At 34.2% G+C, this 14952-nt stretch overlaps 2 protein-coding genes across 6 annotated transcripts; one reads left to right on the forward strand and one right to left on the reverse strand.

The window, feature by feature from the left end:
* The first annotated feature begins 461 nt into the window (after positions 1 to 461).
* On the forward strand, positions 462 to 3593 carry LOC121742917 (metal tolerance protein 10-like). 2 transcript variants are annotated; one of them, XM_042136048.1, is made up of 6 exons: positions 462 to 746; positions 1854 to 1966; positions 2246 to 2491; positions 2603 to 2683; positions 2764 to 2994; positions 3089 to 3593. In XM_042136048.1, the coding sequence occupies exons 1-6, from the start codon at positions 575 to 577 to the stop codon at positions 3431 to 3433; spliced, it is 1188 nt and encodes a 395-aa protein (XP_041991982.1). In that variant the 5' UTR covers positions 462 to 574; the 3' UTR covers positions 3434 to 3593. The 2 variants fall into 2 exon arrangements, with proteins under 2 accessions (XP_041991982.1, XP_041991983.1); XM_042136049.1 differs by lacking the exon at positions 1854 to 1966 and having other exon boundaries at positions 515 to 746.
* A 3661-nt stretch (positions 3594 to 7254) lies between these two features.
* Positions 7255 to 13172, reverse strand: LOC121746207 (putative cyclin-B3-1). Of its 4 annotated transcripts, none has more exons than XM_042140135.1 (25): positions 13062 to 13172; positions 12814 to 12964; positions 12598 to 12650; positions 12439 to 12505; positions 12295 to 12352; positions 12140 to 12188; positions 11971 to 12064; positions 11637 to 11672; positions 11424 to 11478; positions 11233 to 11284; positions 11058 to 11145; positions 10891 to 10926; positions 10739 to 10796; positions 10599 to 10647; positions 10416 to 10509; positions 9714 to 9771; positions 9050 to 9313; positions 8849 to 8971; positions 8671 to 8760; positions 8423 to 8584; positions 8280 to 8339; positions 8087 to 8185; positions 7829 to 8007; positions 7584 to 7762; positions 7255 to 7488 (listed from the first exon to the last, which is right to left on the reverse strand). In XM_042140135.1, the coding sequence occupies exons 3-24, from the start codon at positions 12608 to 12610 to the stop codon at positions 7624 to 7626; spliced, it is 1923 nt and encodes a 640-aa protein (XP_041996069.1). In that variant the 5' UTR covers positions 12611 to 12650; positions 12814 to 12964; positions 13062 to 13172; the 3' UTR covers positions 7255 to 7488; positions 7584 to 7623. The 4 variants fall into 4 exon arrangements, with proteins under 4 accessions (XP_041996069.1, XP_041996068.1, XP_041996067.1 ...); XM_042140134.1 differs by having other exon boundaries at positions 12439 to 12508; XM_042140133.1 differs by having other exon boundaries at positions 12598 to 12655.
* Between the last annotated feature and the right edge of the window lie 1780 nt (positions 13173 to 14952).

A 14952-nucleotide genomic window follows, 5' to 3' on the forward strand; every position in this document is an offset into this window, starting at 1 on the left:
TTTTAATTTTAATTTTAATTTTAATTTTAATTTTAATTCTAATTCTAATTCTAATTCTAATTCTAATTGTAATTCTAATTCTAATTGTAATTCTAATTCTAATTCTAATTGTAATTCTAATTCTACTTCTACTTCTACTTCTACTTCTACTTCGTATAGTCGTGTTCTTCTAATTACGTATAGCCCGATAAATTTGTTCATAATTACTTGAAATATTATAAAATGAAAGTTGATTATAAAATTTGGGAGCTATTGGAGGTGTCCACTATAGTCGCGGAAATAGAATTTTGGGGCTATGGACAATAAAACTGGAGGGCTATGAACAAAAACTGAGACGAGGCTATTGGGCGTGTCCGCCTTACGGTGGACATTCTTATGATCAAATTGAGTAAACGTATTCTAATAGAATTCGGAAACTAAGTAAAAGAAGGCCGTAGCACGTATATATATATCCCAACTTCCAATGATTATCACAGGAGGGATTCATATCGCGTGTAGTTTCCCTGTACCCGCATTGCATCCAAACCTTTTCAAATTCCACCCAAAATCGAAAACCTAAATTAAACCTCTCAGAATGGAGAGTGCCAGCGCCGCCGCCGTTGTGAGCGAAAGCCGCAGAGAATTGTTGAGCGCCGATACTATCCAGCCGTCGTGGAGGCTCAACTTGGATGCGTTCCGCTTGCCGGAGCGCGAGTCCGACAATCGCCACTCCAGTTTCAACATCCAGCGTCTCTTCAGGAACAAAAGTATGTTTCTGCATTTACTTTGTGCATATTCTTAATATATATCGCATATTTCCTGAATTTTCCGCGGAGAATATTAGGGGAACTGTGTCAAAAAGTAGACAAATAAGTAAGCCGTATGAATCATGTATAAATAAACACTCCTGTTCCTCTGATGCACGCGGTGGATACAAATATGTTAAAGTATGCGAATAATTCCAGATCCTATTCTCCTTTTTTTTGGAATTTTCTTTCCAGTCCTGTCTCCTTCTAAATTTTTTAATTAAACTTTGAATGTGTCCTTTTGTTATGGCTCCTTCATATGATAATTTGATATGATTTTTCTGACTAAGATTCAAATGTTGGAGTCTCTTTTGCAGAAACAATTCTCTGGTTGTAAATTAACGGCAGCCACAATAAAATCTACATGTACGTTTTAAAATATTTAGTCTCGGTCTCTAAAATCTCCTTATACCTTTTAATTAACGGAATAAGAAAGACGATTTTGTTTGATGATTCTGGATCTGAAAACTTAATTGTACACGATCGATGTTTCTGTATATATCAATATATCATGTGTGTGTGATGATGGTGGCGGCGGTTTTAGATGATTTGGTTGTTGGTGGATATTTGTGAAGTTAGATATTTATTGATGTTGGTGGTGGATTTAATTTAGCAATTTAATATATTCTTCACGCGTTACTAAATAGTATAAAGTATTATGGTCATCTATAATAAATTCATTAGCGTACTATATATTTTACCACAAGTAACTTGTGGTAGTTAATAATTATCAGTACATTTTAGTTAGGTCAAAATAATTTAGGTAATTTGATATTTATTCGCATATTTCAGATTTTATTTATTGACGTTTTGTTATATACATCCGCTGGCTGCCTACATAGATATAGGATAATTTGGCCTTGCCTTAAAGAAATACATTAGAGGGTAATATTTTCTGTAATTTAAAAATAGATATGCAAACACAATAAAATGTTTTATGAGTACCTAATTATGCATTAAATTGGCGCTTTGTTTCTTAATCTCATTAGCTTATCCGGGTTTAATTAATTTCCTCATAAGGGTTTATTGCGAGTTCAATGCAAAAATGTGATATTTTTTTCCTGCCAGGAAAACAACGAAAAGTTGCCGAGTATTACAAAAAGCAGGAAAAACTTCTGGAAGGATTCAATGAAATGGAGACAATCCATGTATCTGGTGCTTTAACAGATGCTCTTACTGAGGTTCTTCACCTCACTTAACCTGTCATACTCAGAAGAAAACTCACATGATACTTTTAAAAGTGAAGCAGAAATAACCACATTAATATTTGTGAATCAGTACTCATCCCTGTATCACTCATAACTTCAATATGTTCTGATAGTTGCTGCTTTGACCTTTTTATTCTTTCTATAACTTATGTCTTCTTTGATGGACAAGTGATATCATCTCTATGCTCTGCTTGAAGATTGTGTTAAATCATCCTTGTTTTTATGGCTTATTATGCTCTTATATCTTTCCAGGATCAACTGAAACAGCATGCAAAGAGTGAGAGGCTAGCTGTTCACATATCTAACATTGCCAATCTGATCCTTTTCATTGCAAAAGTGTATGCTTCACTTGAGAGCAGATCTTTAGCTGTCATTGCATCAACCATGGATTCTTTCCTTGATCTCTTATCTGGGCTGATCTTGTGGTTTACATCCTATGCTATGAAAAATCCAAACCAGTATCATTATCCAATTGGAAAGAAAAGGATGCAACCAGTGGTAAGATTTGGCATCTGCTTCAAAATAACACACTTTTTATAGGGCATATTAGCTAACAAGATGATCTGTTTTACCAAAATATGTTCCTTTAACTGAGTGCATCTTTTACAGGGCATAATTGTTTTTGCTTCTGTTATGGCAACACTGGGATTGCAAATTATACTGGAGTCTGTTCGGCAACTGATATCAAAGGTATTTCATCTTTAAATAATTGTATTAGCTCTAGTTCTCTAAATTGGTTTACGCCAACAATTTTTATTCTCGTGGAACAGACTGGCCCAGAGATGAACCATAGCCAGGAGATGTGGATGATAGGCATCATGGTATCTGTAACTGTAGTGAAGTTTGCACTTATGGTTTATTGCCGCAGATTTAAGAATGAGATTGTGAGAGCCTATGCCCAAGATCATTTCTTCGATGTCATCACCAACTCTGTTGGATTAGCCACTGCTGTTTTGGCGGTCCGTTTCTACTGGTGGATAGATCCTACAGGAGCCATGATCGTGAGTACACTCAATTAGCATTTAATTTCCAATGCAGGCAAAAACATCCATTCTGTCATTATGCATGCCAATGCTATTCGACTCTGTATTTCAGATTGCACTTTACACAATCAACACTTGGAGTAAGACTGTTTTTGAAAACGTGAGGTCGCTAATTGGAAGAACAGCACCGCCAGATTTCCTCACGAAACTGACTTATCTGATATGGAATCATCATAAGGAAATTCAGCACATTGACACAGTAAGGGCATACACATTTGGCACTCACTACTTTGTGGAGGTTGACATTGTGCTGCCGCAAACTATGATGCTGGGCGAAGCACATAATATCGGCGAAACGCTACAAGAAAAGCTGGAGCAACTTTCAGAGGTGGAGAGAGCATTTGTTCACATTGACTTTGAGTTCACTCATAGACCGGAGCACAAGAGCCAAGTCTGAGCAGCTAATAATTTAAAACCCTCTGCCTTCTACTTTAGTATTCGTTTAGGTTTTAGGCTTCCTTGTTTTAAAACATATTTTTGTCTGTTAATTGATCAGGTTTATATTGCATAATCTATATTTCGTTGAACCTTTAATAAAAGTGTCTGGTTGGCTTGGATTTTTTGGAGAAATAAATTATGAAGAAAATTATTTCTTTATACTATATTTTGATGAGGGGTATAGTGAAGCACTCAGAATCTTGGCTTAACTACGAATTCTTAACACTCAAATTTTTAATGATAAATGACTTTGTCTGTTTCAAGTTTTTATGGTAATTTATTCAATAGATTTCACTAAATTTTTACACACAAATATGTCGAGGCTCTCCGTTAAATACAACAACAAACTAACCAATTATAAAATTTGGTTTTAGAAATGTTTAAATTTACAATCTTCCATTAACACAATAATAGTATTTGTATCCTAAATTTTTTCAATAAACATGAAATTTTATGTAATTTTAAACTACTCCATCCCATAAAATAGTGTAACTTTTTCTATTTTTAAGTATTTCACATAATAATGCACATCTTTTATTTACCTTTCCTTTTTTAATTAAAATTTAATTATGAAATGATAAACATGTCACCCCATTGCTAAAGTAAAAAAAATTAAAAATTATTCCACCCTGCGAAGGGTATTGCTGTAAATTGGATGTAAGCGAGAAATAAAATTCTGTACGCTCACTAGTAAACTGGTAACTCCCTGCCTATTTTTTTTTCAGCTATTTCAGGCGGCTTCTCATACTATCTCCATGCATCACCCTGCCCAAACGAACCTCAATCAATTTTTTAATAAAATATTTATTTCTCTATCCTCCACATACACAATCCTCAGTAATTCAACCCTTATTAGCTTTTTTACTTCAACAAATGACCCCAACCCAACCCAATTAAATATTTTCTTTTTCATATATTTTATATTGATATTTTATTTATACTTAATTTAAATATATTAAATAATGTCTAAAAATTATAATAAAAAAGTATATGGTTCAAATTTAAAACAAAAAATATTAGATATTCAAATAATGAAAGCACAATATAATAATAAGTTACACAGATTAAAAAATACAATACGATAATAGAAATAAACAAACCAAAATACAAATGAAGAGTGAAAAAAAAGCTAGCTTAAACAAGATAAACATTAGTACATATTTAATTGTTTGTCCCAAATTTAATCCAAATGTGCTCAATCAAATCTTCTCGAAGAGCAATATGGGCTTCTCTATTGCGGAGTTGAGCTCGATTAGTCATATATGATGACAAGCTCCCGATCCGTTGAGTGGAATAGCAAAAGGCTTCAACATTTTCTTCATATACTCTTGTATGCGTATCTTGAATAAACTCAGTGGCATCATAATAATTTCGATATGTATCACGTTCATCTTCTACTATCATACTCCCTTCGTCCCACTTTAGGAGTCCCGGTCACTTTTGCACACCCGTTTTGTAAAAATCATAATAAATAGTTAAATTGGAGAAATAGTAAAGTAAGAGAGATAATAATGTAGACAAGTCATCATAATTTTTCTCATCAAAATCTTATCCCATACAAGACACGGCCTTCGCAAAAATGCGAAACGTGCTTGTACGACTCCAAATGCTCGCTCAACATCTTTTCTAATAGACTCTTAGTGTTGAGCAAACAACTTATGCTTTTGAGTTTGTGGAGAAGTGATTGACTTGACAAATGTAGCCCATGCAGGATATATGCCATCAGTAAGATAATATGCCCTATTATATTGATGATCATTCACTACATAATTAACATATGGTGCTCGACCTTCTAAGACATCATCAAAAATAGAAGACCGATGGAGTACATTAATATCATTGCACGAACCTGGAGTCCCAAAGAATGCATGTCATATCCATAAGTCGTATGATGCCACAACTTCCAAAATAATCGTTGGTTTTCCACTTCTCCCTGTATATTGTCCACCCCATGCGCTAGGACAATTTTTCCACTGCCAATGCATGCAATCTACTCCCTATCATGCTTGGGAAACCACGTTGATCTGTTACATATAGAAGTTTAGCCATATCTTGTTCAGTAGGTCTTCTAAGACATGTGGCACCAAAACATGAAATAACACCATCAACAAAATGCATTAGAGAATCTCTTGTCGCCATTGAACTCATCCGCAAATATTCATCGACGGCATCGGATGATGTCCCATACGCCAACACCCGCATAGCTCCTGTACACTTCTGTAAAGAGGACAAACTTTATCTCGTGGCAGCATCGCGTCTCTCCTAAAAATACTCATCATTAGCAGTTACAACTTCTACTATCCGAAGGAATACGAATTTGTGCATGCGAAATCGGCGTCAGAACACCTCTAGTCCGTACGTCGTGTTGGGACCAAAATAGTCATTGATCAAACGCTCAACACCAATCTCGCGTTGCCTTTCACAATACCTTTTTCTCACTCTAGAAGCTTGAACACTGCAGTTAGATTGAGAATGTTATATAACATATTCTCAACAATTGTATAAATTTGATGATTTTGTTGAGAAACATGTTCTTCACATTTATTGAGTGCAATGATATTTGAATCATCAGAACTTGAATCTGATAAAAGTGATGAGTTTTTCCTGGAAGACATTTTTCGAAAGTGGAGTGAGTAGTTGGTGTTATCTTCAAAAAGAATTCACAAGCTATTTATACTAAATAATAATTAAATAAATTAAATTAATAACTAAAAGTAATAAAAATATCATAAATTCACAATGTTCAAAATATTCAACACGTGATTATCTAAAATATTTACATTTCATATTTATAGCATACAATTCTAAAACATGTACATATAAAAAGTAGTGATTAATCAATAATTAATAGTAAATAAAAAAAAGTAAAAATAATAATACATTGAGCCAATAGAAAATGGACATGTGTCCTTTGCCCTCCACTTTATGTTGGATCGGTTGACAAGACCCCAAATTGGAGGTTGGGTTGGATTATTTAATTTTTACTTTATTTTTATTTATTTCTATTTTGTCTCATGTGTTTGCCCCTCATCTCAAAGTCACCGATGGAGTGGTCTCATACAATCATTTCCCTTTTTCCTTTTCAAATAATTTTATTTTCACGGTACGTTATTACTTATCATTAATTTCTTTTTTTCCGTTCGTTAATATTTGACATATTTACATTTTGCTATTTTTTGTAATAAACTTAACATTCCACCAACTCATTTCACTCACATTTTGTTATAAAAAATTAATACTCTCTCGTCTCTCCATTCCAACTAAGTTGAGTCATTTTTCTTTTATAAAAATAAAAATTCAATCACTCTTATTTTATTTCATCATCAGCTTTACTTTATTTTATGTCTCCTACTTTATTCACATCTTCTCTTATTTTATTTTTTTTCCATTTAATTCATTCAATTTTTTCATTTAATTCATTCAATCTTTGTATCCAAAAGTTTCTATTCCACTCAATAATTATTCCTCTTTTTGTTTTGTTTTTTTTCAAAATTTTCCCCATTGACATTCACACACAATACATGTAAATTTCATTCACACAATCAAGCTCATACTACAAAATCACCAGTTTTTAAGTACTCTCCAGTTTTTGTTGGTCACGAATATCACCCAATATCCATCAGGAATTATTAGGTCACGAATGATCCGATACCTGCTACCTCTTTTATACCCCTATCTATATCTCATGTATGAGTAGTAAATAAAGCCAATGAACTAGCTTCTATCCATTAATTTACTCTCATTTCGTCTCCTACTTAAAATACACTACGAAACAACATATATCAACTCTCCAAGGAATCGGCAAGCATATAGCCCAAAATCATCATTACATGCGACTATGTTCTGGAATTTAAAATTTTTCCATCAACATAAAACAGAGGTGATGAAGTCATCATCTTTTTTTCTAATTTCAACACAAGAATAATAGCCCATACTTTTTGTGATATTCATGGTATGTTTAGCAACGGTACATCCCACCAACAACTATGTTTACATAATACATACACACTCTTCCTGCATGAAAGAAAAAAACACGACTCAACATTATTATTTGGGACAATAATCTTTAGCATTGAAGGGAAAGGACATTAAGAAAGAGAAAGACATACATAGATACATGGTCGAGCAGGGAGAGATGCATCTCATCTATCATGAAGGAAGCCTGTCTAGAGGCTTTATAGTTGTAGAAACCTTGGAGCGGTCGAGCTTTGCATATTTCTCAGAAGTGACCTTCAATACGGATGTTTTGGCTGCTTTGTGAAACTTGAGTATCATCTCCGCACAACCCCTGCACATTCCGTAGTCTAAGAGAAAGCCTAATAATTAAATTCCCTCAATATCCAACAGAGCCTACCTAATTTGGGATTCTTCATAACGCGTATGTTTTGTTAGTAATGGAGTCCATCGCGGACTCAATCCCATTGTGCATCGTGCAACAAAGATTGCAGATGCACAGAGCATTGAGGGCTTGTAGTTCAAGGCTTCATATTCGACTAAGCATAGCTCAATGAGGTAAAAAGCAAATCGTTCAAGCTGCCCCAACAAATAGAAAGTGATGGTTAGTTACTCTACTTGATTGAAGAGACATTATTGCACAAATTTTACAGCTTACCTTTGTGTCAGATTGAGCCGCCTTGAGAAATCTAAGCATGAAAACATAGGCAGTTGGCTGGTTAAGACGGAACTTCAATTTCTTCAAGATTGTCTTTTCCTGAAACTCACAAGTTGCTACAGATTTAATCTTTTTGCAAACAGAAAATAATGGTGCGCGAGCAATCAATAAAGAGAGAGCTGCCTGCACTCACCATTTTCAGCATTTGATCCTTAGTATATGACTCTGCTGAGATGCTTATTAAGTCAGTAACCTGTGGTTGCCAAGAAATCGAGAGATGAGTTTTCTACTTAATGAGAGTTTTACAATCTGATATTGAATGCATGAAAATATTACCCTGGGATGCCAAAAGTCTTCATATTTGGATGCCAACAGGAGAGCAGTAAGGCCCACTAACTGCAATTCGTTCTTCTTAATGCAGTCGATGGAGAGGTATCGATCTAAGAGTGTAACAGTAAGGAAAAGTGTTTCCTCCATCAACTCAAACCTTTGATGAACCTGCAACCAAATGCTTGAGAGAGGGAAACCAGAAGCTGCAGAAACCATTAAAAGATAAGGCAATGATGTGATAAGAATGAGGAGACCTCGATAAGCCAGTTGATCAATAAACCACGCATTTGTGGTGCAATATCTTTTTGTGTTTCCAAGTAGTTCTTCAGCAAAGGATTCTGTGCCTGCAAAAGGTTTCAGAGAATGACTTTATAAGAAATGCAAAAAAGTTATATAGTAGTAAAATGATAAAATAGTAGGAATGTGGTTCACCTCCATAACCCAATAGTATTCGTATATATCATCAACATAATCAGAAACTTCAAGATGGTTACGATCATCATATATATCTGGTAGAGTTTTCTGGGATGTAACTTTACTACATTCTTTAAGCAACTGCAAAAGTGGCCATCATCAACAATCGAGTTGGCAAGCAAAATTTAGAGGTATTGATTATATGGATACTAAAAAAACCTTTGATCTGGACATCAGTGACGAAATAAATGAATTCCTGCGATCAGATCTTCTCCTTTGAACACTAGTGCTAGAAATATCCTCCTCATGGGCAGGTTCAACTTGGGATACAACAGAAGGAATGTTTTTGGATACAGAAACCTTGTCCTCCTTTCTCTTGGATAAATCTGCTGGTCTAGAAGTCACTTTCTTCACAGTGGTTATCTGGATTGTTTTCGAATTTCTTCGAGTGCTGAGAGCTGTAATTGTTCTTTCTCCAGTCAGCTGGAATTTCAGTGACAGAAAATTTTCTCAGTAAATCTGTAATAGTATGCTGGATCTGCTTAAAACTCCAATCAGAACCTAACTACTATATGTTTTTCATCTCATTGCAGCATTGATATAAATGTATTTTGCTTTTGAATTTTTTAAATAGAGGAATAAACACATATCCATATATTTCAGTATCATACTATCATAATCAGAAGCTGTTTAAGAGACCATAAATTTAGGTGTCATCATTCTTATCCATTCTCGGGTTGGAAAACTTTGACTGACGAAATATATGTAAGAAGAAAATGCGTTAATTGAATCTAGCAAGTGACCAATCAAACAAATGACTAGTGAATAGCAACACAAAATTTGGAAGGAGAAAAGAAGAAAAACCATACAAGGGTTCACTTACTTTGATAGATTTCCTAGATCTTACTCCGGCTTCCACTTTTGTTTCTGCTCTTGGTGGCCTGAAAACAACACGCCGCATTGAAAAACAAGGCAAAAAAGAAAACAATGCACATAATGAAACATAACCAATGTTAAAAACTCATAGACTCTGCCTTAGAGAATTTCATTTCACTAAAGAAAACTATCAGTTGAGTCTAAATACTGACACATTAGGTTTCAAGAACATGCTACTATGAAAACCTGACCAGAAAAATATAAAACCAACTCCAAAAACTGTTTTAGAGGAAGTCAAGCATCATCCCCATTGAAGAAAATGAATCACACAAGTCACAATTACTAGATGAGGCAATGGTTCATATTTAGAGTGCATATGATTTTGAGAGGCACACTAAAGCATTAAAGCACTGCCAGTCCACAACTGCACATTTTCCACATTAAATCCATTTGTTATATGCTGACAGATATTCTCCTTTCTTACTAAGTTTCTTCTCTCTCCAAGACAAGTGTATACATATGTGATGTAGAGATATAACTACAAAGCGGAAGAATCTGGTATGTTGGGTAAAACCACCAAGATAAAAAAGTACAGCTTCTTCCTAGTAAATACGTGCCCTATAAAATGGGTAGAATTAGTAAATTAACTGAATTCAGAAACTTAAAAATGTCAAAAAAAATATAATTTCTTATATGCCGTATGACGTACATTGATCTGAAGCCATCACTAACTCTACTCCCCCAAGGACGGCGGCTAGGATTGCTTGGCTTTGGTGCAACACTTGCCCTAGAGTTGGTGTTAACTGAATTCACAAAAAGTTTACAAATATTGATTAGCAATACACTCGTGTCTTTCAAAGAAATATCTAATTGTGCCTGATAGAAAGCTCACCAGGGAATCCATGTTTTACCCTGAAGTTACTTGACCTCTCAGAATTTCCCTGTTGTTGTAACAAAGAAAAGGGACTACATCACACTTGCAGCTTATTAAGTCACAAGACAATATAAAGCCAGATGGTATAACATCAAAACCTTTGTTGTGCCACTTGTTCCTACTCTGCTGGCCTGCTTTATTACTGGTAAAGATTTCCTATTAAACCATCATAAACAACAAAAACAGGAACATTGGTACCAGTGAAATCAATTATATTTAAAATGAAATAGAAATTAGTAGGAGCTTAAACCTTGTCAGAATAGTATTTCTAACTGATTTCCTGAAACTGAAAGAAAGGAAGAAAAAAAACTCCTTAAAAAACATGCATAATAAAAGTAATAGAGTTGGAAGATTTGCAAAAACTAGCGAAGCAACAAAAATTCTGGTTTAAAAAATGTTTAGCAATTTTGAGTTCACCTTCCGGTAACAGTTGTAGTTAGTGAGTTACGGCTTTGAGCTTTTGTCCTTGGCTCACCAGAGATAGTCTTAACATTTTCTTTGACAACTGTTATTCATTAAAAAGGAACACAATGAGATAAACAGAACTTTATCAGTACTTTTTTATGCGGTGACAAGAAATACAAGTACTTACGCTTCTTTGAAATCTGATCTGTATCTTTGGTTGAAGCTAGAGTAACGATTTCCTGTTTCACACACGATTGCAAGTGAAACTTCGGGTTGCTAAAAGCTCCTTATTTGAGAATTATTAACCATATCCAAGTCCAATTATGTGTGTGAACTAATCTAGTGGGAACAGATTTGTAATGATATTCATTAGCATACCGCAGAAAGTTTGCTTGACAAACTATTGTCCCTCTTTCCCAAATCAACAGCACCACTGCGAGACAGATACCAACAAAGCAAATGAATCACACCAATGAATAAACATGTATCCACACATTCTAACAAAAATATCATGAAAAAAATTGTGGATAATGAAAGCAACACAGGGAAAGGTTAATATAGTTTCAAGAGTTGCATAAAAGTTACACTAACCTTTTCTGAAGCAACACCACCTTGTCTTTGCCCTTCCTGTAGTTAGATGCTAATCAGAATATAAAAATCTTAATTACATTAGACAGAGTAACTAAATGATCAAATCCCTAAGATTTCTTCTTTCGTCTTTTTCTTACTTTATTTGTTCTCTGTTTGAGATAAAAACAATCCAAATCCATGCATTTGATAGATCACTTGAAGATTGTTCAGATATATTATACTGGCAATAGCCATTTAAGTCAGATTTTCATCATACACACCTTCAAACAATAACGAGATAAATCTCCTACATGTAAAGAGTTTTGTCTCGATGCTGAAAATCTAAACTACTTACCCAGGTCTAGAGCTTTTTCCTTGGTCAGTTTTTGAAAAGGTGCAGTTCCCATTGCCAATATCAGACAAAACTTTCCTTTCAGCTCTGGAAGTCACTGCGGGATGCACCAATTATTCAGAATAAAGACACATGATTACTCTGTATTCTATACAGACTTCGTAAGACTTACAAGATTTAATTGGTTTACTTATTCCCTTCTCCAAATTCTTGACACCACTCTATAAACAGGCAGGAAAGGGAAATTCTCAAAATATTTAGTCCATAGAGAAAAATGGAAGCCCCATACATAAAATCTAGAAAAACAATTGAAAAAAATAGGCTAACCTTTGAATTATTGGCATTTAGAACATAACCTCCAGTTTTACATGTAGCAGACTGTCTTCTGCATATTAACAAACAGACAGAAATTAGAAAACAAAAAGCCTTAATCAAAACAGAAAAATACTTAGTCTAACAACAAACACTTACTTGGTTCGATTGTTAAGAGTGTCAGAATTCTCAACTTCCATATAAATCTTGAAATTACTTACTTCTCCTACTTGAGAATGAGGAACGTATGGTTCTGAGTCAGCACTAAATCGAAATTTTGGGGAACATAACAGATTAATTACTTAAAACGGAAATTACCAGGCTTGCTCATCTTTGGTTTATCTGCCGTTTTCTCTCTAAGAGTATCCAATCTGCCCTAAATTGGTTAAAATATCAACTATTAAGTTTCTCTTTACCGTCAATAAAATCACAAATCAGTGAATTAAAAAATGAACAAAATTCGCACACCATCGAGAGAGTAAATTATAATTCTGCCTACAACATAATGCGGTGAAACAAAATTAGGAGTGTGACCTTAACAGCCACCATATCTTTCTTCAATCGAACTTCCTCTGCAAATGGAGTGAACGGTTAACTTTTTTCTTCCGATTCTGAACTTCTGGATTCCTCGCAATGTACTTAGGGTTCTTCAAGATTCTTCCATAACTCTTTGTAGTTTACTCCTCTGTTACAAATATGAATCAATGCGTATGAAAAATGTATAAGCTTTGAACATAATTGCATAATCGAAAAATTAAAGGATAATGTTGGGCGGGCTTTACCATGTTTTTTGAGATCGATTGAGAAGGAAAGTGGATTAATTACTGGTTTGAAAATGGCAGAGTCATTGTACCGTTGGAACTTTGAATTCTATTGGTAGTCGACGACCGCCCAATTGCATTGAGAAGCTGTACCCTCTAATTTCTTTATTTTTTCTTTATTGAACCATTTTCATTATATTAATATTTCATATATAATATAGAGAAGCATAAAACATCGTTATAGAAGACTTGATAAAAAATGAAAAAAATAGATACTCGCAATTAAATAGGAGTATATGATTTCTATCTTTCTTTAGTTGCCTTTTTCGTTTTAATCATAGTTTATAATTTAGTTTGTTTAATATTGACTGCATTTTCTTTTATTATGTGTTATTTTATTGTGTTATACTTATTTCAATTATAGGAAGTCTAGATACTCTTAATTTTTATTATCAATTTTAAATGCTTATAAGATAATTTAAATAACTTTTGCATTTTAAAATATTTGGTTAACTAATTATAAAACTTATACTCCCTCATTCCCATTTAAGTTGAGGCAAAACCGCAAAACTTTTAGGTACGAATGTTAAGAAACTGGGTTGACTGAATTAAATAAAAATAAATAAATAAATAAATAAAGTAAAAATAATAAGTGAGAGTGAATTAGCTGACGGAATAAAGTAAGAGTGATTAGATATTTTGTTTTTGCTAAAAAAAGTTACTCAATTTAGTTGAGACATAAAAAAGAATATGACTTAACTAAGTTGAGATGTAAAGAATAGTTATTAAGAATATGTGAAAAATAAATACTCCATTTAATTAGGTTAGAGGGTAGGAAGTAAAACTATAATTCTGGATTTGTAGAGTGGCTCCACGATGAAAGACATAGTAATGAATTAGTGACACGATAATGGCATTCAAGTACGTATTATGGACATTTGAACCATGTTTGGAGTATCATTTATTACTAAAAAATACCTAACAACTAAGCGTAAATGATTGGAATGAAAACTAATGTACATTTAAATAGTAGTATCATATAAAATTCCTCTCCATCCATTTTACTTATGTAAAATTGAAAATTTAAATATCATATGAAATTCCTCTCCATCCATTTTACTTATGTAAAATTGAAAATTTTGTTTGTTGCGAGCTTTCAATGTCGGCGATATCGAAATACTCCTCTATTCCATAATAATATGCTTTCTTTCCTTTTTAATTCGTTCCACAAGAATATTCACTTTCCAATTTTGAAAACTTTTTATTTCTTATGAGGTGAGACCCATTCTCCAATAATAATATTTTAATTACTTTTTGTTTCTAACTCTCTTACTTTATCAATTTTGCATTAAAACTCATGTCGAACTCAAAGTGCATATTCTTTGGGGACGGAGGGAGTCAGTTGCGAAGCCACGTTGGGGGCAGGGGCACCTGGCCCCCATCAATTTGTCCTTGACTATATATATTATGTAAACAAAAGGTTTTATGTGAAGACAATAGCGCAGGTAGTTAGAGCATGCGTAACGCCATGGGCCGGGCCGCAAATCGCGAGTCCCGGCACGGCTCAGGCCCGTCCCGGGGCCGCGTTCCCGCGTCACGGCCCGGGACGGCGTTGCACGGTGACGGGCCGCAACTGGCGAGTCCCGACCCAGCGTTACACGGTCCTCGGGCCGGGCCGCAACCAAATTTTTTTTTTTTTATTTTAAATTTGAAATTTTTTTCTATAAATACTACTCCATTTTCATACACATTCAACTTCAAATCTCTTCCTAGAATTCGAAAAAATGCCTCCTCGTCAAAGAATATTCGAAGATCAATTGACCCGAGTGTTAGGAGAGGCGGTACCGGCAATCCAAGAAGAAATGAACAACGAAGTTGAACGCTTCCAAGCTGCTATTCAAGCTTGGAACGA

Source organism: Salvia splendens, chromosome 8, assembly GCF_004379255.2.
Source record: "Salvia splendens isolate huo1 chromosome 8, SspV2, whole genome shotgun sequence".
Taxonomy (NCBI): Eukaryota; Viridiplantae; Streptophyta; class Magnoliopsida; order Lamiales; family Lamiaceae; genus Salvia; species Salvia splendens.